A 26,189-nucleotide genomic window follows, 5' to 3' on the forward strand; every position below is an offset into this window, starting at 1 on the left:
CCCTCTCTCGACAACGACCAATCGTAGCCCCGCTTGATCATATCGTACAGCTTAATTTATTATTTTATGCGTGGCGCACGTGTGTTACGTGCACACGCAACCATCGTGTGCATCTTAAAGCTTCGTCTGCAAAAAAATGCTACACCATATTCGTATTGAAAACTATATCTGTATATATATTTTTGTTTTCTTTTATAGTCTTATCGCTATTGGAATACGTTTTTACTTCTTGTGGAATTTGCGAAATATTTTTTTGAACATGCAATTTGCGGAAACGTTCATCTTGTTGGATTATTCGCGGGAAATAGATGGGTAATTTTACTTTTTTAAAAACTATAGAAAATTATATTTTTTCAGCTGTATTGCTTTAAGAGAAGATTTATTTACTCGATTATTCGCAAAAAGTACAGTATTACGTTGTTATTCAGAAGTTGATATATTTCAATGTTAGCATCAAGTGGGTTATATTTTTATTTTATATAGAATTCACGTAAATATCTTTCGAAATATTTAATCAACTTAAGGGAAGGTCGGTGGTAAAAATGTGATACCGAAACATCGGTTTACTTCTTGCAAAATTTACGAGATATTCTTTTCTTGGATATTTCTTCGATGTGGAGAAAGATTAATTTTTCTTGAATTTTTTTTTTTTGGACTATAATTTTTATAAAATTTTCGCAATCACATAAATCGAAGAAGCGATTGGTCTCTGAGAACCGCGGATCCGTGAGGGTGAAGATGGACGGGGAAAAGGGGAAAAAATAACGCAGGCGTTTTTCGTGTGGTAAAATGGGGGTAAAACGGGGTGTACGGTAACCAATGAGGTCGAACTGGGCCAGCGAAGAAAAATCTTCGAAGGAGAAAGGGTTGCAAGAAAGGCTGGAAAAGCTCATTCGATCCTTTCACATTTGTTCAATCATCGCGGGAATTCTTATCAACGTACGCAGTTTCGTTTCAAATTTCTTCTTTTTCATAAATTTATTTCTATTTACACACGCCTATTATTTCGTGAATTTCACGCATTCCGTTGATCGATCGTAATTTCTTATCGTTCACTTTTCCTTCGTAAGCTCCGAAAACTCGCTGATATTTCTCAACTTCCAAAGCCTTCGTCCTCTAAAAACACTCTTTTATTCTTGAGAATTACAAACTCGTTAGAAACCCGTATTAATTAATTTAGTAAAGCGGAATGTCGAAGAAAACCGTGGTGGAACAATTTTACAGTATACGTAATTCCATAATTTTGCTAGAGATTGGCTAATTAAAAAATAATCAAGTTTCAAAAATTCTAAAGCGCAGGAATTGTAAAGCGAGATAATTTCGCTGGAGATGGACTCGTTAAAAAATAGCAAAATGGAGTTTGAAAAATCCTACCTAGGAATTTACACTATGACAATTTCAAATATTCGGTTTGACTTAATAAAAAAAAAAAAAAACAACAGCGTACGACATTTAAAAAATTACGAAATTTAATGGACAAATTTTACAGTCGGATAGTTTCACTTAAACTCGACTCGCTAAAATTGTTGTAAACGTTTCTACGAATTAACAAAAGTTCATCGATGTCCGGTGAACATTCAGCGCGCACCTCCGACGAAACTTATCGTCTAAGTAAGAAACTAAACGTTTAAATGAAAAAAAGCACGTAAGGCAAACGCAGAATGTCTTGGTCGTACGCAAGAGGGTGGAAGGTGGGTACACAAGCGCGCGTTGAGTTTGTGTGGAGGTGCAGAGGGGTGGAAAAACCTACCCCAACGAGGTTGGAGGATGCGCTCGCGATGGGTGGGCAAAAGGGAGAAATAAGAAAAGCCGGAGCCACGGAGGAGACGACGTCGTCGACGACGACGACGGGGTATCTGGGTCGAGACTCGTCGACGCCGACGTGCTGGCGCCAGGCGTCCTTTCCCCCGGCTTTTTTTCGGCAACGAAGCGCTGAGAAAAACGTCGGCAGAGGGAAAAGTACTGCCGCGAGATGCTCGTTGTTTCGCGGTTTTCTACCTTTTTCCATCGCCAACGCATTTCACCCCCGCGTAAGAGGGTTGGAAAGATGATAAGTCAAATTGTTGTTCGATGGAGACCGCGATTCGACGAATGGATTCCACGTTGTTGGCTCCCGAGCAAACTCCACCTGATTTCGAATGGTTTCGTTCCTTTTATCGTTCTCGGCACTTTGCGGCAAAATATTTCTACGAATAAATTAGCCTTACGCACTTTGAAAAACGCCTCGAGGATTTGTAATGGAAGACGTCGAGTCTTCGTAGTTAACGGGTGAGATAGTTAATACGCAGATGATTCTTCGTATTTTTATTATCCTCGCGCATTTTGCAAAATTTTCCAAAGAATAGGCAAAATCGTGCGATCGCGTGCAAGTTAAGGAACGAGGCAGTTGATATTTGGATGAAACGAGGATTTCACATCAATTGCTCCGAGCAATAATTCTACGTGCTAAGGTGCAATTCGTATCTATGAATGGTACGTCTCGTGAGTAAATACTTGAGCAGATAAACGATAAGAGAGTCTCTAGTTCATGATGCTCATAGTTAACTTGAGTACAGACGATATGTAATATACAGAACATATGTATGTAACGTAACAAGCAAGTACCAGTGACACAAACATATAACGAGAGAAGATGAAATTCGAATATCTGCACGAATAAACGATTAAAAAATCCACTGAAACAAATGAAAGAACTTTGAACAGCGATTCACCGCTTTCCACTGATTCTTCCATTAAGAAAAAGACGACATGGAATCGTTACCTAAAAGAAGAGGATAGCTCTCGAGGGAAGTTTGAAAAGAATCTCCGTACCCGGACGACTTTACTTCCCCTTACGCTTGCTGTACTTGAAAAGTCTCGTCGTTCTAAACAGTTGAGCAGCGCGCAGATTTAATTTCTTTAAAGGAGGATGAGGGCGCACGTTGGAGGATGTAGAATCGCGGCCATAAAACCAACGTGGAAGGCTGTTGGCTTGGCCTTTGCACGAAAGTTAGAAGTTAGTTACACGGGGGTGGCCACCCTTCATCTGCATATCCGCGTCCTGCCGCCTCCGTGGAAGCTGGACCACCCCTGCCACCCCGTCGTCTCCCTTTCCAACCCCTCCGAGCTGTAACCAACGTGCCGCCGCCACAAGCTGCTCAACAAGTGGTTCTTCAGTTTAGCGGCCGACTTAGCGCTTCTTTAATTTTCACCTTGCACCCCGACATCGTCATACACCCCGCCATCCCTTCCCGTTAACCTTGGATTTTGCGTCTTATCAGCAGACTGCTCGCTGCTCTTGAGAATCTACGTGGCTTCTTGCCAGCGATCAGACCAAGATTATCGTTATACCTCGTGTTCCTCACCTTCTTTGTGGCTGTTGAAACATTTTTCGCTCGTTCCTCAAGCATTTGATGGAGCACCAGAACGTACAAGGATAATTAAGTTGCTTTAGATTTGCTTTGAGCTTGATGGTGTTGTGCCTGCGTTTGAAAACGTTTGGTTAATTCATTCAGATCTTTCTCACCTGGTTGGTACTATCTTTTCTTTCTGCTCTTTAGCATTCTAATCGTCGAAGGAAATTCAAAGCAACTTCCTTTTATATTCTCTCCCACGCTATTTCTTCTTTTATTCGAGTTTCACAGTTTGATGAGGTTCAGAGATTTATTTATGGTGCAATGATAAACTAGTTGCTGTTACACGATAATGTTACATTTACGCGACAGCTAGACATTATTTTACTACTTAGAATTTTTATTATGAACCACTTTATACATATTAACATTGAACAGAAGGAGAAAACAGGTTTCTCTTCTTATTTCCCAGTTTCTCTTACAAAGAGCCATTCTCCGAGTTTCGGTCAGTCGTCGTTCTCATGATCGAGATCCCGTGACATTCTCGAGAAGTGTCTAATGTTCGCGCAGCAAGGAAATAAGTGTCAGATTAAATTTACAAATTCCTACCTAACACCGCTAATCTGAACGTTCGCTTGGGAAACGCGCGATCATCTCCACACACAGGAAACACCGACTTCTCGTGCAACAACGGTAAACCTACTACCCTCGGCCGCGACGAGGAAACAAGTTCTCGTGTTCTCCGGTTCTCGATATGGGTAATCGTAAACCAAGCTCCGAGGAAGCATTCCGAGAAACTCCTCTTCCGCTCCACCCAGAAAAACCAAAACACAAATAATCACTGGCGGCGGCGAAAGGGGCGAGATAAGAAAAGAAGGGAGAAATAAAGAATAGAAGAGAAAGAAATGAAAAAAACGGCCTCGTAACCCACAGACGGATGAAAAGGCGCACAGGTCGTGGCTCCCATCATCCTGCTACTTAGGCGAGAGCCGAAAAGACAGAAAGAAAGGGGTGGAATCCGGGAGTGTGAAGGTATTCTGCATGTGAATGGCACAATGGTAATTTGGGGATGCACCGTTAGAGGATATTAGAGGTAGCAGGCGACTACTGTCTCGCCCTGTTTCCCCAGCCCCGATTCCCGTTGCACTTTTATGCAACCACGTGAAACAGCATCTCCGGAACGTCGCCGGAGTCACGTCCTTCCTGGCCACTTCTTTTCCACGCGTGTACGTGTTCCTCGCGTCCACGTGTCTCTTTGTATAGGTATGTATACTCGAGCGTATATGTGAATTCTCGTGTGGTTTCTCGCGCGTGTATGTCTCTGTGTGGATCCGAAGTAACCTCAAAAGCTGATACCACTCGAGAGGAACTACGGTATTACCTGCCCATGTGACCCATCTGTTATTTGCGAGACTCGTTCCCCTTGCGGAAGAATGGGCCGTGGGTTAGCGTACGGTACATATATTATAGCCTGGCCAGCCTCGTCTTCTGATGCTTCGTACCGATTGACAATAATATAACAAGTGGAGGATTTCGCGATGGATACGATGGCCATTGATCGCCGAGGGTTGTTAAACGAAAGAGAGGATTCTTGTTCGTGGAGAGAAAGTGGATAAGGAGGGTGGCTCGTGATGTCGAAGTTGGCGAAGAATCTTGATGCTCGCGTAGCTTGGGACTTTGGCCACATTATCATTTGATCGGTACGTGGGTGCGATTGATGTTTAATTGTTGAAAAATGGAACGATCGATATTAATGGAGTTGATCAGGATTCTTACTGTGTGGTTAAACTGATACAGTTAGCGTGGATTCTGCATTGCAGTACATCGATGGTCTTGCAGGTCGTAAATTATACGTTTCTCTCGTACAGTCGGAATTGATCGAACGATGGATAATTTGTAAACTTTATGCGAAAATTGTTTATCTTGTGGTGCGCAAAATTGTTCCGATCTTGTTATTTCAATTAAACGGTATATAATATATATATATAGGATATATTCTGTGTCAAAGAAATTAATAAAAGATGTTCTTCTGTCGAAATTGGTAAAATAGAAGGTATAAGAAAACGTCAAATTGGATGTTGAAAAGATCGTCACGGGGATGTTCGACCCTCTCAGCTCCAAGGTACCAGGAGAATTTTCAATTCGCTGGAAAAGAGCCGCAGAACGGAAACGCATCCGTTCCGGGTTCGTCTCGGCAACGATGCCATTTATCACTTAAATCGCGTTCGAAGAGAAACGATGATTTCCGTCTCGCTAGGCGTATTACTTTTACATTCGGGACGAGCACGGGGTCCCAGGCTCCATTATCGGAGGCCATCGCTTAAACTGCGTCTCGTTACCGCCTCCGATAAACCATCCCCGGGCAAACAAACAAACAAACAAACAATCGTCTCGAACCGCGAGCAAAGAACCCGCCGGGTTCGATCACCGTCGCGAAAACTAGAACGAACTGTTCTGGAACGAGTTGTTTCCTCTGCTCGCCAGAGAATAAACTCTTCTTCCGTATATTTCGGAACATCTCGTTTCTTACCTTCTTCGAACACCACTAATACTTGATCAATTTGAAGTTAATAAGTCAGCTAGACGAGTATATAAAACCATTGGCAGAGAACGACGTTAGAATTCAGTTTCCAGGAAATCGAATGCGACAGAATGATTTAAGTATATAATAGAAGAAGCGAACGACTCCGGCAGGATATTCGGAAACGGTTACGCTGAATAGAGGAATGTCCTTTTTCGAATTTCTGTCGGGAAGCGAGTCGTAAAGCGTAATTGAAAGGAGACGGGAATTAAAGGAGCGACGGATCAAAGGGATGAGAGCGGCGGCAATCGAATTCCATCGTGACACAGATACTTTATTAGAGCGAAACAAAAGAATCGGACTGAAGCGCGCGCGTCGTCTGCCTGCATCGCTTCGGAGGGTTAATTTATGTACGGAATGTAGCGGTCTTTCGAACTGGTGGCCATGTTGGTTTCGACGTGCCCGTCAAGGTATTCCCCCCGTCGCATCACGCGAGAGCCCCTTTCTCGATCTTCCACCCCCAAGCCCCACTTTTCTTGCCTCCGCGCCGCGCCGCGAAGGAACACACGTGAGAAGCTATCGCACACACGAACGCGAGATACGATGTGTGTTGCTGCGAGCCGGTCGCCAGGGCGCATGCTGCACTGCGCACAACCCCTACTCGGCATCCCCCATCCCACCTACTACAGCCAGAACTACCCTCCAGTTTCTGCACCCCGCTGCAACCCCTTTGGCTGTTCGTGCAGCCCGCCATGCAACCCCCCTAGGAGGCGACTCTTATTATTTCCATTTTTCCAATTCGGTCTGGGGGGCGGGAAACGTGCAACACCCTCCCCTCTGTTCTCTCTACACCCCGCCAGCCCAGTTTTCTACCACCCACGAGGGTTTCTCGCTTGCTCTGGCCGTTTCTCTTTTCCACCCTTACATCTTCTCTCTCTTTCTGTCTCCTTCTCTCTCTCTCTCCCCAGGTGGCCAGCCAAAGGAAAAATATCTATATTTATCTGTTTCTTCGCGGGATATATGCCTGCCCCTCCGCCCCTCGCGGCCCCTCGCCTCGCCTCGCGCTATTCGGTCGGTTTCTTTTTCTTTCTTTTCCACTCCACCTCCACCTTGGAGTTTCTCGGTCTCTCCCACCCCTTTCTCGGTCTCTCGTTACCTTTCCGTCTCTCTGCCGTATTCGTGCTCCCTCTCGCTCCCGCGCTTTCTTTCTTTCTTTCGGCCTTCTCCTTACCTCCACCCAACCACCCTCCTTCCTACGGCGCGCGTTGTGGCGGGAGAGACAGATACCGTCGGTGTGAGCGAGCCCGATAGACAACGGAAAGGAGAACGGAGGCGAGTGGTTGGAAAGAGAGAGGAGAAAAAGGAAGCAAAAGACGGAGGGTACCACGACGACGACGACGACGTCGACGACGACGCCGGCGGCCGCGGCGAAGCGTGCGCGCCTTTCCTTGGCCGGCGGCGCGACAAGGAAACCCGAAGGAATGGAAAAGGACGGGGCGAGCGGTAGAAAGCGGAGCAACAGAGAAAAAGCGGCGGAGAGAGAAGGAACGGCGAGCTTCCGCTTCCTTATGCTCCGCCGCGGACTGCATCAACCAGTCGCACGGTCGCGCTCACATAAGAAACTGGGATTCGAGAGGCAACCCCCTACTCGCGAGCCGCGGCGCGGTTTCCGTGAGCGGAAGAGATTCGGTACCCGGGGAATGTCCGTGCTCGCGTGACGCAATCGCGACTACACCGACCGCGAAAATTTCGTTTCAACGTGACATCGTCGTCAGCCACCTTGGGACTTCGGGAAGGCCAGTTAATTGACTCGACGACGCTCGATTCGCGACTAAGCAGCCGCGTACCCCCACCATCGCCTGATCACCGGCCACGAGTGCGTCCGATCGAGTACGAAAACGCTCGAGCCGGCCATCCGGCCCGTCGGATCGGGTCCCGTCGCCTTCGTCCGGCCGTTCCCGTCGGTTTTTGGGCCCGCGCTCGACGAATCGCGTGTCTCGAACCCCCCACTGCTCCGCTGGACATGAAGAAGGGAGGCCATCGGGCCTCCTGGACGACTCTTGCAGCCGTCAACGAACCAGAAAACATGCCCCGCGCTGAGAAACCAACGATCTCCATGGATGCCTAAGGATGTTCCTCGACGCAACCAGAAGCGGAGGATGTACCTCTATCCGTTTCCTCTTCCTCTTCTCTCTCTACTTCTTCTCCTTCTCACCGCGCTACCTCTTCTTCTACCTGGTGACGGACGAGCCCGACCAGGCGGAGGAGGATCTCCATGGGAAGAAGCGTCGAGGGTGAAATCGTCTTAATGACGGGGTGCGGGCTGCTCGATGACGCTGTTGCACACCGACGTGGAGGGAAACAGAGGGAAGAAAGGCAGAGGAAGAGAGAAGAACGAGAGAAGAAGAGCGTGTGAGAATACGAGAGGGCCAGAGGGGCAGAAACGATCAACCAAAGTTCCTATTTTTCACGTGTTTTATGCGAATATCGCTTAACAAAGTAGGACGTAAGAAGAGAAGAAGAAGAAGAAGAAGAAAAAGAAGAAGGGAGATTAACGCGTTTCTCTCTCGGATTGTCCGTATCCGGGATTCGCCTGATTAAAGTGGGGAGAAGCGCGGAGGGTGAAACGCGGGACACGCGCGAACACGCACGCCGGAAACCTCGTGTCCGCGGCACCAGGGACACCCTCCCGCGCTAATTAGCCAGCCAATTAGAAAGACCGCGGCCATGCGTAATGAGCTGCGCGCGCAAAAGTTCCTAAACGCCACGATACAATGTTTTTTCATGCGGATGCCTCGTCTCGCCGGCCTGCTTGCGTTACAGGCGACCACTGATAATATTGATAAGACGTAATATACGCTAAGCCGTAGAGAATAAAGTAGTAAGACAAAGGAAAAAGAACAAAAAAAACAATTTAGCGAAAGTTAACGCGACAAGCAAGAAGAGCTGCGGGATATCGGGACCGAGTTTACGTCTTCGTGGTGAAAAATCGACGAGGTCGCTGGTTTATTAACGACGATGCTGTTTACGAAGAGTATGAATCGAGCGGAATGTGAATTTTCAGAAAGGACGGTCGTCCTGGGAGAAGGGAAATCGTGTCTCGCAGCGTCCAGATTCGCCAGGCAATAAGAAAACACGTACGAATTTAAAGAAAAAAAAAAAGAGAAAAAAAAAGAGAAAAACAGGATATCTGGGTGGCTGTGCCGAAACGGACAGAGTGTAATTTAATTCGCGAAGTTCCAGCGAATCGATCGAGTCCCGATCGCCCATCGAAGCAGCCGTTTTCTCCAAATTTCTTCCCTTCCTTCCCCTCTTTTCTTTTTTTTTTAAACCAAAGAAAACGTCGTTTTGAACGTAACCGAGCTGCCACGTGGCCGCTCCCCTTGAAGCAATCCTCGAACCGCGACGGTGGTGTCCTGTCGACGGTGTTTTTAACCTCTCTGAGCGAAACGGTTCTCGCGCTACGATTAATAAATATATACCTAGGAAATTAAGCGAAGAAGAGCAAATCTATATATATATATATATACATCTATATTATATATACACACTTGGAAAAGCGTATTTAATTATATATTCCTATACACATGCAAGGAGCACATGTACAGGTATTTTAATAAGCTCGCGTATAACTAGCCTCGGTATAAGTGTTCCGATAAAAAAGTACTAGCGAGGGAAGCACAAAAGGTAAAGCTCGACGCTTAGAAGGAAAAAGAAAAAAAGAATTTCGCCGGATTTGTTCCCTCGCCTTCCGGTTTCCGGCCAAAGAACAACGCAAATTTTTGCAACAACAAGATTGGTATTTTTTATGAAACGCGACACAGCAACTACGGTGGAACGATATAGTAGAGTACGAGGTTGAAGGAGTATAATAAAATGTCGACGATGAGTGTCGTGTCGAATTCGTCGGTCGAGGTCGACTCGGATTCCTCGAACGACGTATCCAGCAAAGACGATGGACCCGCCGAGCAAAAGTTCATCCTGCGTAACGAGCTGTACAACAGCCTGCTGGCAAGCGCCCTCGGCAAGACGGTGCTCAACAGGCACCTGAACTTCAAGGAGCAGGGGATTAATTTTAATCTGGCCAATTTAAAGGATAACCTGAACGCGCTTGGCGCCCTTAAGGAGCTGAAGGATCTCAAGGGTTTGACCGTGAGCAGCGTGCCGGCTTTCCCAAGAAACCTTGCTCTGCATAGGGAGGACCACGACGAGGTCAGACTATGTTCCCCACCATTCATTCCCTTTATCTTTTTTCTACTCGTTTTTCGTTCGTTCCTCGTCATCGATGGATTTTTCCTTCGTTTCTCGACGTCGATGGATTTTTTTTTTCGTTGAATCGTAATCGACTGATAAATGGGGAATGACATATTGCCGTGGAAAGTGAAGAAAGTAGTGCTGTTGGAATTCTGGCCTGCATAAGGAACGCTAATCGCATTGATTTGTAGTGTAATAGGGCCGCAATCTTAAAGCCAGGTGTATAATTTTTTGTATCGTTTACGCATCTAAAGATCTGTACTTTCAGTTCTGTAGTCGAATACTCGGTGGAAATTCGGATTGGCGGGAGACAGAGAACTATAAGATTGAAGGGTACTGAGAAAAATGCTTGTTATAAAAAAAATTATTCGTCGTTTTCCATTCCTACAACGAGTGACACGAAAGATGTATAGATAATTTTCATTTGCATTTTTATTTCCAAATAATTTCACGTACGATGGACATGTACATATTTAGTGTCAGAAACTGTGTGCATCGTCAAACATCTTGAAAGGTTTAACGAAGATGCGTAGCATTTTATAATTCGATAGGCGAATAAAATTTGTTTAGAGGATTGAAAACTTTTAGCATCAAATGTTTTCAGTGTTCTTCTGATTGTAAATTATAATTATCGGAAATACCATCGTGACACTCTGTTCGGTTCGTAACACACGATAGCACTCCGTAGAAAGTAGAAAAGTTTCGCAGTAAACAGCCGCCTCTCTCTCGAGCCATTCCGAACTTACGGCATCAAGATCAATAATCCCCGAAAGATTCCACGTCTTCACTGACCTACCCTTTTTCTCGCGATTCGAGCAACCCCTAAGAGTAGAAGAAAACAAATTCACAAATTCTTTCGCGAGGAAAGAAAAGACCCAAGTACAAAGTACCCACCGAGCAAACAAATCAATTGCCAGCGAAGAAACTAAGAGATTTTCAAACGAATTCGCCTTTAAAAAACAAAGAAAAATAAAAAAAAAAAAAAAGGCGAGGGAAAATACGTCGACGCAACCTCGAAGAAATTATCCAGCGTGCTCCACTTTTGAGAAACAGACGAATTTGGGGGTGTAGTTTACGAGAAATTGGCAGACGCTTGACGCATAAGTCTTTGGTCGGAAAGTTAGCGGATACTTAGGCTTGGATACTAGTTTCCGTGTAATGGACACGGAAAACGAAGCGGTTGTAGATGCAACTCGAAGAGATTTCGCAGTTCGAGAAAATCCTGTTTGCTTGACAATTACTTTTTGTTCCTCCATCGAATTGAGACTTCGACTTCTCAACTAAGTACTTTGTCACTTTCTGTTCATATTCTCTTTTTACCTTCTCTCCTTGGTTTCACCATTCTTTCTTCTTTGTGTTTCCTAAAAGCCTCGATTAAATCGCTATTTTGAATCTCGTGATATTCTTATTAGTAAAACAGTATTGTTAATTTTATTGGCGTAAGTACGGCTGCAAAACTACTCTGCCTTAGACTTAGAATGACTTGGACAGTACATTCCTAGTTAATTTAATTAATTCGTAGTTAATTAGAAAATGGCGATATATTTTTACGTACATTTTTCTTCTCGAGAAAAGTGAAAGACGAGTTAATTTTTATTTATTCGTCCATGGCCGAATATCGAAATCCACGTTCAGAATGTTAACTTTACCATCTGTCTTGGCTCTGTTAAATCCTCCTCGCCCACAAAATAAAGATTCCGTTATTGCCCCTCCTCTGCGTTGTTTTAACTCGCGTAATCATTGGATTATATCACCGCAGACGTCTACAATTACATTCCCTGCGTATAAACAAGCTAAATACTGTGGAAATCGGCGGCGAGACAGCGGCTTTCTTAGCGGGTGGAAATTTTTCCGCGGCTTAATTCATTAACTTGTACGACCACAGCCCTCCGTGTCGGCTTCCTGTTGCTTCCTTTTGCTCCTGGCCGAGTTATCGCCGTGTGGCAACTTTTCTTGGCACGTTCGCGGTTTTGGCTCGGCTTGCTTGATTCCGCGACAACTCTTGACCCAAATCCATGACGCACTTTTCCCCCAGTTTGTTTTTTTCATCTCTTCCTTTCTTTTTTTTTTTTTTTTTTCTTTTTTCTACTCGCCCGAACGACGCCGAAACGTCTCAGTGAAAAATTCACCCCAATTACGCTCTTGTTCCACGAGCGGTTTTTCGATCTTTTCGTTGTTTTTATGGTCGATAAAAATTACATCTCTACACAGAAGCTGTCAAAAATAATGCCAAGCGAATGTCGCAGCGAACCTCTGGTCGCAAATTTTTCGAGCTATCTTACGTCGTTATTATGCGGGAATAACGTGAGATTTTGACGTAAAGCTGTTAATTAGGTAACTACACCGCGAATATTGATGCGAATCCAAATCTTTACGACGTTTACGACCGAGCAAATGGAATTTACTTGAATAGAATTTTGCAGAAATATACGAAATACCGAAAGTAAAATGTTGGCTGTAACGTGTAGCGAATTAAACAGTTAGGTGAACTATCGTATCGCATTTGCGTAATTGCGATCCTCTTTCTGTAGAATCGAACAGTCGACGTTTCGTCGAATATGGGGAAGGAAGAAGAGAGAAGCACAGGGACACAGAGGAGCACAAGTCGGTTGGAGAACGTGTAATTAACTGCGAGGCAATAATGAAACGCATCATCCCCCTTGGTCGGAGAAATAACAACCCTTCTGGGGCCCCGTAGCGATTATTCTTTGAGAAACTAGCAATCCGCTCTGCGATTTCTAACGAGCTTTCTCACGATCCGTGTTAGACGATCAATTAACAAATCTGCCCTCGTTAATTACTAGCTCGGTCGTTCGACCCAGCGTCGAGGGTTGAATAAAGAATTTCGTTGAAAGGAAGTTCATTGATACGAGAATTCATTGAGATATTAATAAAAGACAGTCATTCTATTTTATCCTGCCTATGGTTTAATACCTTTTAACAATTTCGTAATTTTTAAACAAATTGTTAGAATAATCGACTGGACGCAACGCGTGCGTCGATAGCAGCAACCGTGTGGAAATTCGAATGCATTTTAAACGTTGATATTTATCGAACTCTAACGCTTAGTTTCTACAACGTTAAGGTCAATACATAGAACGTAGCAGTATATCGCGAATACTATTTTCGCTTGTTTCCATTTCCGCAAGGATGAACGCCGCAGTTGCTGCGTTCGACGACGTATCGATTCGCCATCATCTGACATTTCTCCGTCCTCCTCATAGCCATGAATTTCTCATTGCGAACAGTCGATGGCTACGATCGTTGCGCAATTATGCACAGCCGAATTCCCGTGCGCGATTTATTCTCGAACATCTACTCCTTCGATTCAATCGAGTCTCACTGCAATGAATGGATTTCTTCGTTGTTCGCAGCGTCAATTATCCGCTGTCATCCGCCCTTCTGCGAATTATCTTCATTCGTGATTTATAGATTTATTTAATATTCCGCGGAGATAGATGGAGGAAGAAACATCTGACGATTTAATTCTTGCGAAGATAACAATAGAAATATCGTAGATTCTATTTCACAATTTATTCACCGTCATTTTACAAAATTAACTTTATCCTACGTATTTTACTTCTTTCTCCTTTCTCCTATTATCGCACAATTGCTATACGATCTGATGGTTCTTTGATCCGATCACGAACTCATAGAATAGCGATATTGCCGCCGATAAATATTTTTAAATGTGGAAATTTCATGTTTTCAAGTCGCATTACGTCATGGCCGACTTAGCCTTTCAAATTAATTAAGTCGTATACTCGCGTACTCAAATTAATTCGTATAGTCGTTGTTGAACATAAATGTGTCAGGAAAATAGGAGAGTTTGATCGTTTTCATTGATAAAAAACGTGAAATACGAGCGGAAATCCGTTACGTCTTAACGCTCATAGCGTTGAAGCGCTCTTTGTCCTCGATATCAGGAAGATGTTAATCTTTGATCGCAAATAAAATGTATATACGTACATCGTAAGAAGGAGTTTGTCGGGGTAGCAGGATCTCGGTTTAGCCCGTTCAGGTGTCCGGGCGTCACGCTCGCTGATTTATCGATCAATTTATTAATGGGTCAGCTCTTCTCGTGCGTTCGATCATGAATATCCGATGAAGCGGCTCGGACAGACGAGCGAGCCTCATAATTACTGTGATTAATGCTCGGGATCGGGATTAATTGCCTGGCCGGGCTCATTCTCGAAAATTGTTGGTTCGCGGAAAAATCGGCTAACCGGTCTGCGCATCTTTTTTATCTCTTCCTTTACCAATCTTCCTTTCTTCCGCTAATTCGTTTCCTCTTAACGAGAGTCACGGCTACGATCGTCACGATCGATACCACAGTCGAGTGATTTTTGTGCAAATTCATATTTTTTGAATATGATTAGAATAGAAAATTGCTTCATCCAACTGTAATCACAGGTATCATAAAAATCGCTATACCTTGCACATCTTGTACATTTCTTCGTACCACGCGCATCGCGTGCAATTTTCCACTTGCCATAAATCGATGAGAATCCGCAGTCTCTCGTTCGTTATCAGCGCTTTCTTCGAGTGTTGACCGCGAAATATCAACGAAACGTTGAAAACTGTGGCGGCTTACTCCGAGCCTTGCGACACTTTTCAAGGACATTCGCAACCACGTTCAACAATGTCAACCGCTTGCGGTCAGCAAGTTGTTCCAGTGACATTACCAACTAGCCGAGGCGATGAACGTTTAAAGACAAATTATAAGCGTCGCTACTGTGACTATTTCCGACCACAGAGCGCTAATTATATATCTTTTTTTGCTATCTAAAAATCTAAACCAGTCACGCAACAAGTAGAAGGAAATCTCGCCCCGGCTTGCAGGAAGAGGAACGTTTAATCCGCTGGATCGATCGATCTCCAATTAACCTGGTTGCTTTTCTACCTTGCAGAAAGCCTCTTTCGCGTGGTCTGAGGGCGGCGAGGAAGGTGGCGGGGGCGGAGGAGGCGGCGGAGGTGGAGGTGGAGGCGGTGGTGGAGGTACAACCGGCACCGGTACCGGAAGCACGGGCCCAACCGCCACCGGAGGCGGTGGATTGGCCCATTGGGTCAGCGTGATGGCGGAACACATCCACAATCCACACTCAGCTACTGGGGTGGGCGGTGTCCATCATCAGCAACAGTCACCCCCTCAGCCGCCCTATCCATGGAACAACGGCCTCTCCGGTGATGTGAGTAGCTTTACCTTTTAATTCGACGAAATTTTCGATCGACGAATTACGCGATCTTCTTGTCCCAGTGACGGCCAAAAGAAAGATTTTTAGAATAGAAGAAAAATAAAAAGGCGTTGTAATTTTACAAAATGTATAATTCGTATAATAATATAAAGAAAACAATGAGCACGTAGTATACATAAAGAATATGTGGTATATAATTGTACGTGACACGGTAGGCGAATGTTTAGTACGAGAAAACTGCAGGATAGAGATTTTACTTCGCTCGTATACGCAAGTATCAATTAAGTTAATTTTCTTTTGTCCGCCACTGTTCTGTATGCGAGTTTACACTTGAATAAATTTTTGCGTCGTTATTTTTACGTCACGCGAGACGATGTCCGAGAACCGTGTAATGTTAATACGTACAGGGATCTGCGGGAAGATCGCGGAACTACGTGGTTGACAGTGTTAATTAGTAGGAATTAAACAGTGCGGTATCGCGAATAAGCTGAGAATGATAATTGGCAGAAACGTGGTAGGGGTGTACGTGTAGCTGCTTAGGAGATAGGCTTTCGGAGGTGAAAATTACTCTGCTATTAATTAGCAGCGAATTAATAAAGAATTAGGAAGTTTAGAATCTTTCTTTGGAGATTTATTGAACATATTGTTGTGATACATATACTTTACGAAACTCTTTTCGTAATATTTCCCACCACAATCGTCGATGATGTTCCGCCAACACTCGAGTCAACAGGAATGAAACCGTGCAAGAGTCTTGTGGAACGTTGAAAATAACAATAATTGTCAGAAATACAACGATAGTGAAATACTTGTGACGAATGTTTTGCAGCGAAGGTTACTCTCCCATTGATCGTGTTCCTCAGAAACCATACGGATAAATTGTTTAAATATAAACGCAGAGGTGTAATTTTCTGTTATAAAATTTACCTTAGAATATGGTAACAATTTATACTATACGCTGCGTACGATAAAGAAATCCATGGAGATTTTAAAATATTGAACAGCAATTATGAACGATGTATCAGTTGGAAAAATGTTTCGTGCAGTATTTTAGAAAATTTGAGATGTCTGTCGCGATGTCTGGTCGGAAAGATTGTATAAACTCCGCGGTTCCCACGATTCCGTCGACTTTGCACGCTAATTCCGCGTAATCTGCGCTTTAAATCTCAGAAATTTCCTGCTGATCTCTCTCTGTCGTTGAATTAACAGTCGTCGAAGTCAGACGCGTCTCGCGGAGCTGCAGCAAACTTTCCCGCCTCTGATTTAACGGTAGCTGAAACTGCCGAGCGTTAACTTGCTCGCCACGATGAAATAATTCGAGGATTAATTTTATACCCGACATATTACGAAGTATTACGAGGCAAGGACCAGTTAATTGGCGACAAAGAGGCCGGCGGTCTCGTAGCCGGATTCCCGCCGCGAAACTTTTACGACGAGTTCCATTTCTTCCGCTCGATACTTTCGTACTCGATAAGCGTTGTAAAATCGCTTGCAACCGGATGTCTTCATCCGAGGCAGAATTTGCTGCATCTGAACAGATTAAAGTGATGTTTATCTATATCTGTTCCGCGAAAAGGTGTAAACTGGTTCCCCTGGAAACCCAATTCTCAATAAAGTTGGCAAGGTTAGACTGAAAAATTTCAGAAGCCGGTTGTAAAAGACCTGCACGCTCTTCCTCGAAAAAGAATAGTTTCGTGGGAATCGGTCTGATTGCGATAAAGTTATACTGAACATTTTCAGAAGCTGACACACGCTAGAAGAGTGGACAATATTTTTCGAAAGATGTAATTTTCCGCGAATCGTTCCGAATGCGACGAAGTTGTTTGTTGAATGAATCGAATGAATGAAGAACTACGCGATATATTTCGAAAGAGGCAGTTTGGTGGGCAATTGATAAAGTTAAACTACAAAAATTGGAGAAGCTAATAGTAGGAAGCTAGACAGCTTTTCTTAAAAATATTTTTCGCAATAGTTTTGGCAAAGTTATGTAGACTCTGTGGAAAATTCGAGGAACTAGTACCAGGAAGCCATACAATATTTTTATGGGAAGTTTCGTAAGTGTTCGTTCGTCTTCGCTGTTCCTGCGATCGTAACGTGGAAGACTGGCTCGAGATCAAACGGTTCTGAAGCCTCGTCGAAACGCGCGTAAAAAAATATCCCATAGAAAAGCAAACGATCTTCTAACGGACGAAACCACGAAGAGACAATAAGAAAGCGAATCGAGGAACCAGAAACGTGGATCGAAATGGCTCGGAAGACGAGACGCCGTTAGACTCGCGACGCGGACGAGGAAATGTGCGAAAAAAAAAGGATCTCAACCCCTTTTTTTCGCAAGCAACGGGTTACCCCTGGTTTAGTTTTGTTTCCCGCACCTCTCCCTGTGTCTCCGGATGAGAATCCTGCATAATTTCGACGAGGATTCTGCTGGATTGGAAGCAGGAAGAAAAGGACGAGGAAGAGAAGACAAAGAGGTCAATGGGTGCTGGGTGAAGAAGAACAAAAAAAGAAGAATGACGCGTGGAGGGTAGCGTGGAAAGGGTTGAAGATCGCTTTGCATACTCCTCGCTCCGCCCTGAGGTGGTTGAAAAAAACAAACAGACGGAAGCGCGAAAAAAAATGTTCACGGGACAACAGGGGTGAGAGGGTTCGTTTGAATGCACGCGGATTCGAAGAGTTCTCGCCGCGCTGTTAAGGGTGAATTTCTCCTTTTGACCACGCAACGGTACCCGAGGGTCTCTTTTTAGAGATTCTTGTTTCTCGATCTTCCAAAGGATCTCCGCTTTTTTCCCGGTAATCTCGTGATTTTTTCATTTGCTCCTCTTTCTTGGTATCAGGTATGTTGTTCGGGATTTGAGGAAGAAATTCGAAAACTCTGAGTTTTGATAGCGGATGACGAGGGTAGTTCACCGCGATCTTCCTCCATTATTACGTTTCATATCAGTTGTGATGTAAAATACGAGTCGCTCTTCGAAACTCAAGAAAGAAATGCCTGACTCCGGTTCGCGTAACGTTCTTTTTTTTTTTACAAAATTTCTTTAAAATAGTAGAATATTCGGAAGAAGCAACTTATCGCTCTAATACCAACTAGTTTCTGAATAATCAGTTATGAAGAATGAGCAGTTCGATAATTCTTAATTCGAAATTCCCGGGTCTCTTAATTTAAAAATCTCACCTCGTAGCTGGTTCAGAAAACTTCCTCCAAAGTAACAGAAAATTTAGATACGTCAAGCTACCGGACATTTCCAAAAATCTTCGTTCCGAAATTCCCAACTTGTGTAACACTAACGTACCTCGAAGAGCCCGGAAGAAACGATCTGTCGCAAAGGCAGTCGCTAAATAATCCCGAATCATCGTTACCTCTCACAATCCACCGGATTCTTAATACCAAAAAAAAAAAGAAAAAAAAAACGAAACCTAGCCTCACCCTAAATTCGCCCCTCGCATAAGGACAATCGTAGCAATCAGACGCAACCGATTCTTCGTTGAAGAAACAAAGAAGCCACCAAAAGAAACGTTACTGCACACTAACGTGACACGAGATGCTAAGAATCCAAATCGCCGAATCGAAATGACCGGTCAGGGTGCTCGAAAGGGTTGGTTCGGGTCGTGAGGAGCCACGGCATGCGGAAGATGCTTGCGCGAGCTGTATAGCAAGGATCAGCCGGTTTTTTGTCTAGGCTCGGGTGCCCGCAGGACCCACGCCGTGGGTTTGTCGGAGAGGTCTGGAGGAAAAAACAAGGAGCCACGACAATAAGGGGACGATTTAAATAATCCGCGGCATGCAAATGCCTCGGAGATTCTCACGGGACGGGAGCTTTCGTCCAGGGAGAGCGGGGAGGTGATCGAGACGTGAGAGAAAAGGAAGAAGGACACGAAGACAATCGGCCAATCTGCATACGAACTCATACGGGTAGCGCGTTTCAACCCTTTCGAGTGTCCCGGGGATGATCGACACCGTCGCGGAATCTAATCGAGGGATCCTTCTTTTCAACGTCCTCTGTCGTTTCTCTGACTTTCTTCTCTCTCTTTTTCTTTTTTTTTTTTTTTTTTTGGCGTTAGTTTTGTAACCGACGTGCAATGTTTTTTCGAAGTTGAAAGCTACAGACAGGAACATACAGTGGAACTGTGATCCATCTGATTTATCCGGGCTCCACTTATTGCAACGAAATGTTTGTCAATGGCCGATTAGCTGGACTTCTGCTGGTGGAATTCACTCGTACGAGCTGCTGTTACGTGGACGCAAAAATAATAGATAATGGGGAAAGTTGGCGAGCTTTTATTACGCGAACTCCAATTATACAGAGTGTCCCGTAGCAGGATTGCTTCGGTGGTAGATTCTGCACGTAAAAGCGGCAAAAGGAGTTCTCATAAACGTACGCCCTATTCGACCTTGTTTTCCAGTCAGAGAGAGGTTTTTTCTTTTTTTTCTTTAACGAACTGTATCTGCATACCTTGGCGTTCCTATATCTCATCATTGCGACGTTTATTGCTCTAATGACTTCTACGTGAGACGGTAAGAAAATGTTCGCTGAATTAGAATACAAGGTTCAGTGTCAGACGTGGAGTTCTGCTTGCGAATAGATAGACGAAATTGCTTCAACTATTTCCATCTTTGGTGGAATTATTCCAACGTAGAACTCACTGCAATTTGAAAACAAGATCAAACAGCGTATACGTCCATGTGAACCTTTTTTTTTATTGTTTTCGTGTTGTGGAAAAGCCTGTAGAAACTGTTTGTTCTGCGACAAGATCGGATAAATGGAGTTTCACTATAGTTGAGAGCTACAGATAGAAATATACGAAGTGTTCTTTCTGTTTAAAAAGGATGTTTTTAAGTTTCGAATGGAATGACAGATTTCTTTGGCTCGAAATAGAACTTTCAAGTCATGCAACGACTCTCCTTCGTTTTTCCTGTTCGTCGTATGCATCTTAACGATGCATTAATTATCCTTATAAGAAGATCATGCGCAGAGACAATTTTAAAATTCAATAATCAATTCCATATTACCGAAACTGTTCTTTTATTTGATTGCGACATTAAACATGTATTTTTGCATTTTATCAAATTCTAGACGCCATCATTTACTTAATTGTTCGTAAAATTTCAGAAATCTTTCATTTATTCTTAGGCAACTTATATTCCTGAACTTTACGAATCGAATTCGAAATTAAGAAATTAGGAAGAAGCAGCTTGTCAAGTTCCTGTCGCGTGCTCCTTATATAACCTTTATTCTAAAAAAAAAAAAGTTCAAAGCGTACTTTCTTTATGAAAGATCGCTGGAAGTGTCACGCGAAATGTCACTTCTTTTCGAAGGAAGAATATCTTTAAATTTTAGGCTATGGAATATTCCGTCGATCTGCCGTGAAATCTTCGAAATTTCTCCTTCAATTTTCCTGTAATCTCTTTTCTCCAACCGATAATACTCGTATATCAATCCAACTGTCCTTTTAAAAATTTACAATATCCACTCTAAAAAAGTTTCCAGAGACCTACTTCTTCTCCAACAAGCTATTCAAATAGTTGCGCGTTAAGAATAGAAGCGAGAACAGTGGTCCCAAAAAATGGTCTTCGATCTCGCGTTAGACCGAAGCTTCTTTCAATTTATAATCGTTCAAACTCTCGCGTATTTCTTTCATCATCGACGACGAAACTGTTTAGAATAGTCAGGCGTCATTCTCTTCTCGAACCAACGTAACGTACATTGAAGCAGTCTTACACGTTACAAATTATCCTTAAAAAAAAAGGAAACACACATGCACCTTCCACCATAAAAAGCCATCCCTTGACAAAAAATGTGATATCCACCTTGCAACAGCGTTGCAACCCCAAGCGAACAAGAAGGGGGGAAAAAACCTAAAAAGCAAAAAAGCAGGGCAAGGACTATGTAGGTCGACTGTGTAGTTTCTGAAAGTAGTCCAAGGCCGCACTGCGAGCCTCGTGCGGCATGGAACAAGGGGGTTGGAAAGGAAGAGCCGGTGCTGGTGCCCCTGTAAACAAGTTTTCGGATGTTGTAATCTGTCGCCGGTTTCGCCCAGCGGGTGGTCAACCCTTTTTCCATGCTCTTTTACGCCTGCCCGACCTTAATCCCTTAAAACGCTTAGAGCAGCTCTTTAGGGTAATTTCTAGTAAAAGAGGGGAGAAGAGTTAAACTATGAAAGGGGTGAGTGGATACAGCCGCCAAAGGCGAAGATGCAAAACACCTTGGAAAACAGCGGCCCAAAGCGACTAACTGGAACATGCCGTGCCGCGTGAGAGTCCTGCAAGAAGCTACCCCATGAAGATTATGCAAAGGAAGATTCCTTCGTCCCTTTAACCCCCGGTTCCCTCGTTCTACCCGTGCGCCACGCTCTACCAGAATGAAAATTAAAATAATGGCCCTGCTCGTAACCCCGCGCCAATTTCTATCCCCCACCCTTGCGTGTTTTCCTCTTCCCATCTCCCTCAAACTACCCTTATTCTCTCTTCTCTTCTTTTCCTCCCTGTCGTTCTGTTTTTAAGCTTCTCCTTCGTTCAAACTTTTTTTCCTCCGCTCTATGTTTCTCCTTTTTCATTCCCCCCTTCTTTCTGTCTTTCCTTCTCTAGGATCGGGGATGCAAATAGCGCTACAACGACATTTTTGTCTCCGCTCGACGTGAGACAAAAAAAAAAGAAAGAAAGAAAGAAACTAAAAAAAAAAAGAAACGGCGCGTTACAGGGAGGGGTCGGCTCTCATTGTCTCGTTCACGGATTCGTCACGGGGTAGTAACCCCTTCCTTCGTCGATCTGGATCGGCTAATGAATTTCCGCGTAACGTATCGCGGATCGAGAAAGGGGTTAGCGAACATTTTTTTCGTGATTTTTTTTCGAAGGGAACGTAACCTGGAACCAGTCTTTATGCGTATCAGGGCTGAACGGCTGTTCTGGTTTCAGAGGAGGTTTTTTCGATTGCTTTTTTTCACGGAGAGTCAATGTCGCCATGTTAACTTTCGTTGCATAGGTATCCACAGGGTATTTTTATTATTGCTTCGTTTCCTTTTTCTTTTTTTCATTTGCTTTTTTTTTTTTTTTTTTTGATGGAATATTGTATAGATCGTCACGGGGTTGAATTACCGGTTTAATTTATTGAAGATCGTTTGATAGAAGCGTGGAAGAATAAATTCGGACCAGGAATAATCCTCCGTCTGTTATGATATAATAATGGGAATATTCTTTTGTGTAACTTTCTGTTTTTGTAACGTCGCAGAACTTGTGACGTTGAGAAATTAATTCTTTGTATAGATCGTTTTACAAACTCTTTCGAATATGATTTGATTGGAAGTAAAAAAAAAATGGACATTCTGATTACAATTCTGAAAAACTACAGAGTTACGTTGAGACTTAAAGAACGAGATCTGCCGATTGTAATTCCAACAACCCCGGAACGAGTTACTTTGGAAACGAGGGAAAGAAATCGTTGGACTGTGATTCGCGGAAACTCGAAAGTTACGTCGTAAACGAAAAAACGAGATCTTGCGACTACAGTTGTGAAAAATTCCAGGGAAATCTGATCGTAGACGAAGAAAAGAAACAATGGTCGTTATAATTCCCGGAAAGTCTCGAATTTACGTTCGAAACAAGGAAATCCTTTGATCGTAATTTCACAAAAATTCCACGTAACTTACGTTTGAAGTAAAAAAGAAATCTTCCGTAATTCTCGAAAATCCGAAAGAAGTTACGTCGCGGAGGTGAAAAAAGAAAAGAAAAGAAGAGAAAAAAAAAAACGAAGAAAATAGTTGCTCGTTGGAAATCGATTCGTAGAAAGGGTGAACGTACTCTCTGGACGTTTTGTACCAGCTCTCTGGAAAGGAGAAAGAAAGCAAAGGGAATCGGCGAGAAATCGTTCTGCCTGGACGGACACGGCGAGAGGATTGAAGAACGGAAACTCGGTGGAAAAAGGGCCATAACTCTGTCCTGGGCCCAAATGTTGTGACATGGTCGCCAGAAAAGGGGTTGTTGCTCGCTGCTACATGTCTATTGTCTCTTTGGCTCTGCGGGGGGTTGTCTCTCTGGGGGAATCCTAATGGAGAAATTGGAAAGTGTGAAATTTTCGCAGGTTGGAAAATGACAGTTTGCGGGCAACGCTCGTTTTATGGTCCAATGGGAATATTAGAACCGTGAAAATACTTCAATTTCCTAGTTTGTCATTTTCCTAATAATTTAGCTTCCACCAATAGAGTCGTGATCCATCGATTATTCTTCGTATTTTCGCAGGACTAAGGAGGACAAATTCGATATACGTCTCTTGCAATTGCGCCACATTTTATACGAAGTCTGTTTATCGCAAATAACGTTTAAAGTTAAGAATTAAAGCTGACTAGTATCGCTGCAATTATCACCGTTCAGACTTGGTTATTTCAAAAGATGCTTCAAGCGGAACTCGCTTTGTTTCTATTATTTTACATAGGCGAACACGCTTGCCGGATCTCAAAGTAATCTTTGTTCCCTTTTAATGGAACTAGTTTCACGTAGATAGACGCGTAGCTGATTCCGCCACGAGTTTATCGACGTATATAAACGATCTGACGCTCGCAGGAAAATTCCAACTTCTCCGAGGCTTGGAAATTAAGAGAATGTGAAATTAGAAGTAGTTGCAACTGTAACGTAAAAGTTGTACCGAAGAAATCAAAACGAATGCGTCTACAGGCAAACCGACTTTATATTCGAAAGCTTCGCTGTACGAAGCAAACGTTCATTTCGCCAAACATTTACCCTGCAAATTTACAAAATCTTTCGCTTCGCTAGTCTATAAAACACCCACTAATAGCCTGCAGATCCATCGCTTTCACAGATCGACACGTCCAACGCTGAACGAACAACAAAATTCCACGAGTTCCTCCGCAAAGCAATAACGTACTGTCCCTGTAGCCGTTTTAAAATTGCCAACACCTCCGGCCACCGAAGAGAAAGAAAAAGAGGGCCAAGTCCCGTGACATTTACGCGGGATCGATTAACGAAAACGCAGAGTAACGATGCAGATCCGGCATGGTCGCGAACAAAGACGGTTCCAGCGATCACGGGGAAACCGTTAGCCCCGAAGACGTGACCAGGAGCCCGGTGGAAGCTCCGTTAGGCGTCGCGAAGAAAAAAAAAAATTAGCACCCATGAGAGACGAACGTTTCTTCCGGAGATTACGCGGTCCCTGGGTCGCAGACGAGAGGAGGGAAAAAAGCGTGTTCGCGGTGGAAAGGGACGCGCAGGTGAAAGGGGTGCGTATGCAGATGACGGTGAAAGTGGTGTACAAAGGGCCCATAGTCTCACGCTATTGTAGGCCCAGGTAAGATAAAGGTTGGCTCGGCCCTCAGGGCGACCCGCAACCATACCTCCTCTCTTGATGTCTCTTTAATTTTTATTAATGACGAGGAATTTGAATTTCTGCATCGGTGATATGGGAACGAGACGATCTTTGGAGTTGGTCTGGCCGCGTACGTGACACGGATGGATCTTCATGGGCTAGGCTCCTTCTCGCCATCGATCATAATTATCCGGTTTACGGGACGGGTTACGATGTCACGAGGAATTTTCCACGCTGAACAAGCGATAGTTAGCTTTCGAAAGGTTTCACGCTTTTCAGCCAGCAATTTTCTAGAGTGAACAGGTTTTGGCTTTCTATCCAACTTGACAAAGTTTCAGCAAACTCCGCGGTAGCTGACACTTGCGCTATCGGCTGATCGCTGCGGATGTTCCTTTGTAGAGTTTTGCAGCTTCCTCGGTTTTATCATTTTGCGAATAACAGTAACAACAATAAGATCTTGCTTGTATCTCGTTCCGATAACGAGGATAGAAATGTGCTGCCTTTTATGAGTAACGTAATCGTCCTAATTTATTAGTCGTTGTTGGAACGTTGAACGTTTGTATGTATTTTTCGTGCGTGTTCTATGTATTTGTGGAAAGTAGAGGAAGCTTCCATTGACTGTTCAACTGCCAAAGGATCGGTACTCTCGATATGAAGAAAGCTTGTATTTTTGAAGTCTTAAGAAACTTATATCTGCGATATTCGCGTTCACGCAATAGTCGCTACAGTTGTGAAATAGAATTGCTATGAAAATCGTATGCATTTGAAGGGAAACTCTGTGAAAGAAGAGTAAATGTCTGCGATGGAAACACTTGAATAGGATTTGTAAGTTGTTTCAAAAATTCGTAATTGAATAATCATATCGAAGGAACTGGTAATCAGGAAATTGAATGGGCTGTTTCAGTTCGTTTAAGTATACGTAATTAGCAAATTCTAATGAAAAGATTCATAATCGGAAGTGTATATTTAAAGAAAGGAACTAGTTACGTTGGAATAAAATTTTTCAATTTCACGGCCTCGCAATTAATAAATTACGATCAAAGGATCGGTGGTCGCGGGAATTAAACAAGAAAATTATTACGTTCGTATTTGCCAGTTGCTTTAAGCATTCGTAATTAAAACATTCTATTGAAAGGACTGGCGATAAATCACAATGGGAAGGTTACCAACGTGGAAAATATATTAAAAAGAAGAATAATAGCCCTGAATAGCATCTTCGAGTTCATTTACAATTTACATACTGTTCAGTCAAATCTTGCTATTGTTCTTCCAGATGAAACTTGGGAACAACGAAAGCTGATGAAAAGACGTAATTCTGTCAGCTAAATAGAGCCAGTCACGGCTTGTGAAAAGACGTAATTTTACGTCAGAACCTGTGAATCTGTGAATAGAAATATTAATGAAACCGAAAATAAATAAATATACGAAGAAAGAAAAAGCTTGAATTAAATTTTAGAAAAAAGTTTGTGCAGGAGAATTTTAAAAATTCGATGGAAAAGGAAATTGTCACGTGGAGGTGACCTGCTGATAATTCTCTGATACACGAAAATTATTTTGTCGCGTACTGGACGAGTCT

General features: G+C 43.5%; 1 protein-coding gene across 2 annotated transcripts in view; it reads left to right on the plus strand.

Moving 5' to 3' along the window:
* The window catches only part of LOC138187057 (zinc finger protein rotund), a 241,965-nt gene that overhangs the window by 65,163 nt on the left and 150,613 nt on the right, over positions 1-26,189 (plus strand). For both annotated transcript variants that reach the window (XM_069127507.1, XM_069127508.1), the window contains exon 2: positions 15,018-15,296. In XM_069127507.1, coding sequence (XP_068983608.1) covers positions 15,018-15,296 — 279 coding nt within the window. The remainder of the gene's footprint in view (positions 1-15,017; positions 15,297-26,189) is intronic.

The sequence above is a fragment of the Bombus flavifrons genome, chromosome 14 (assembly GCF_040668555.2).
Source record: "Bombus flavifrons isolate JBK064 chromosome 14, iyBomFlav1_principal, whole genome shotgun sequence".
NCBI lineage: Eukaryota > Metazoa > Arthropoda > Insecta > Hymenoptera > Apidae > Bombus > Bombus flavifrons.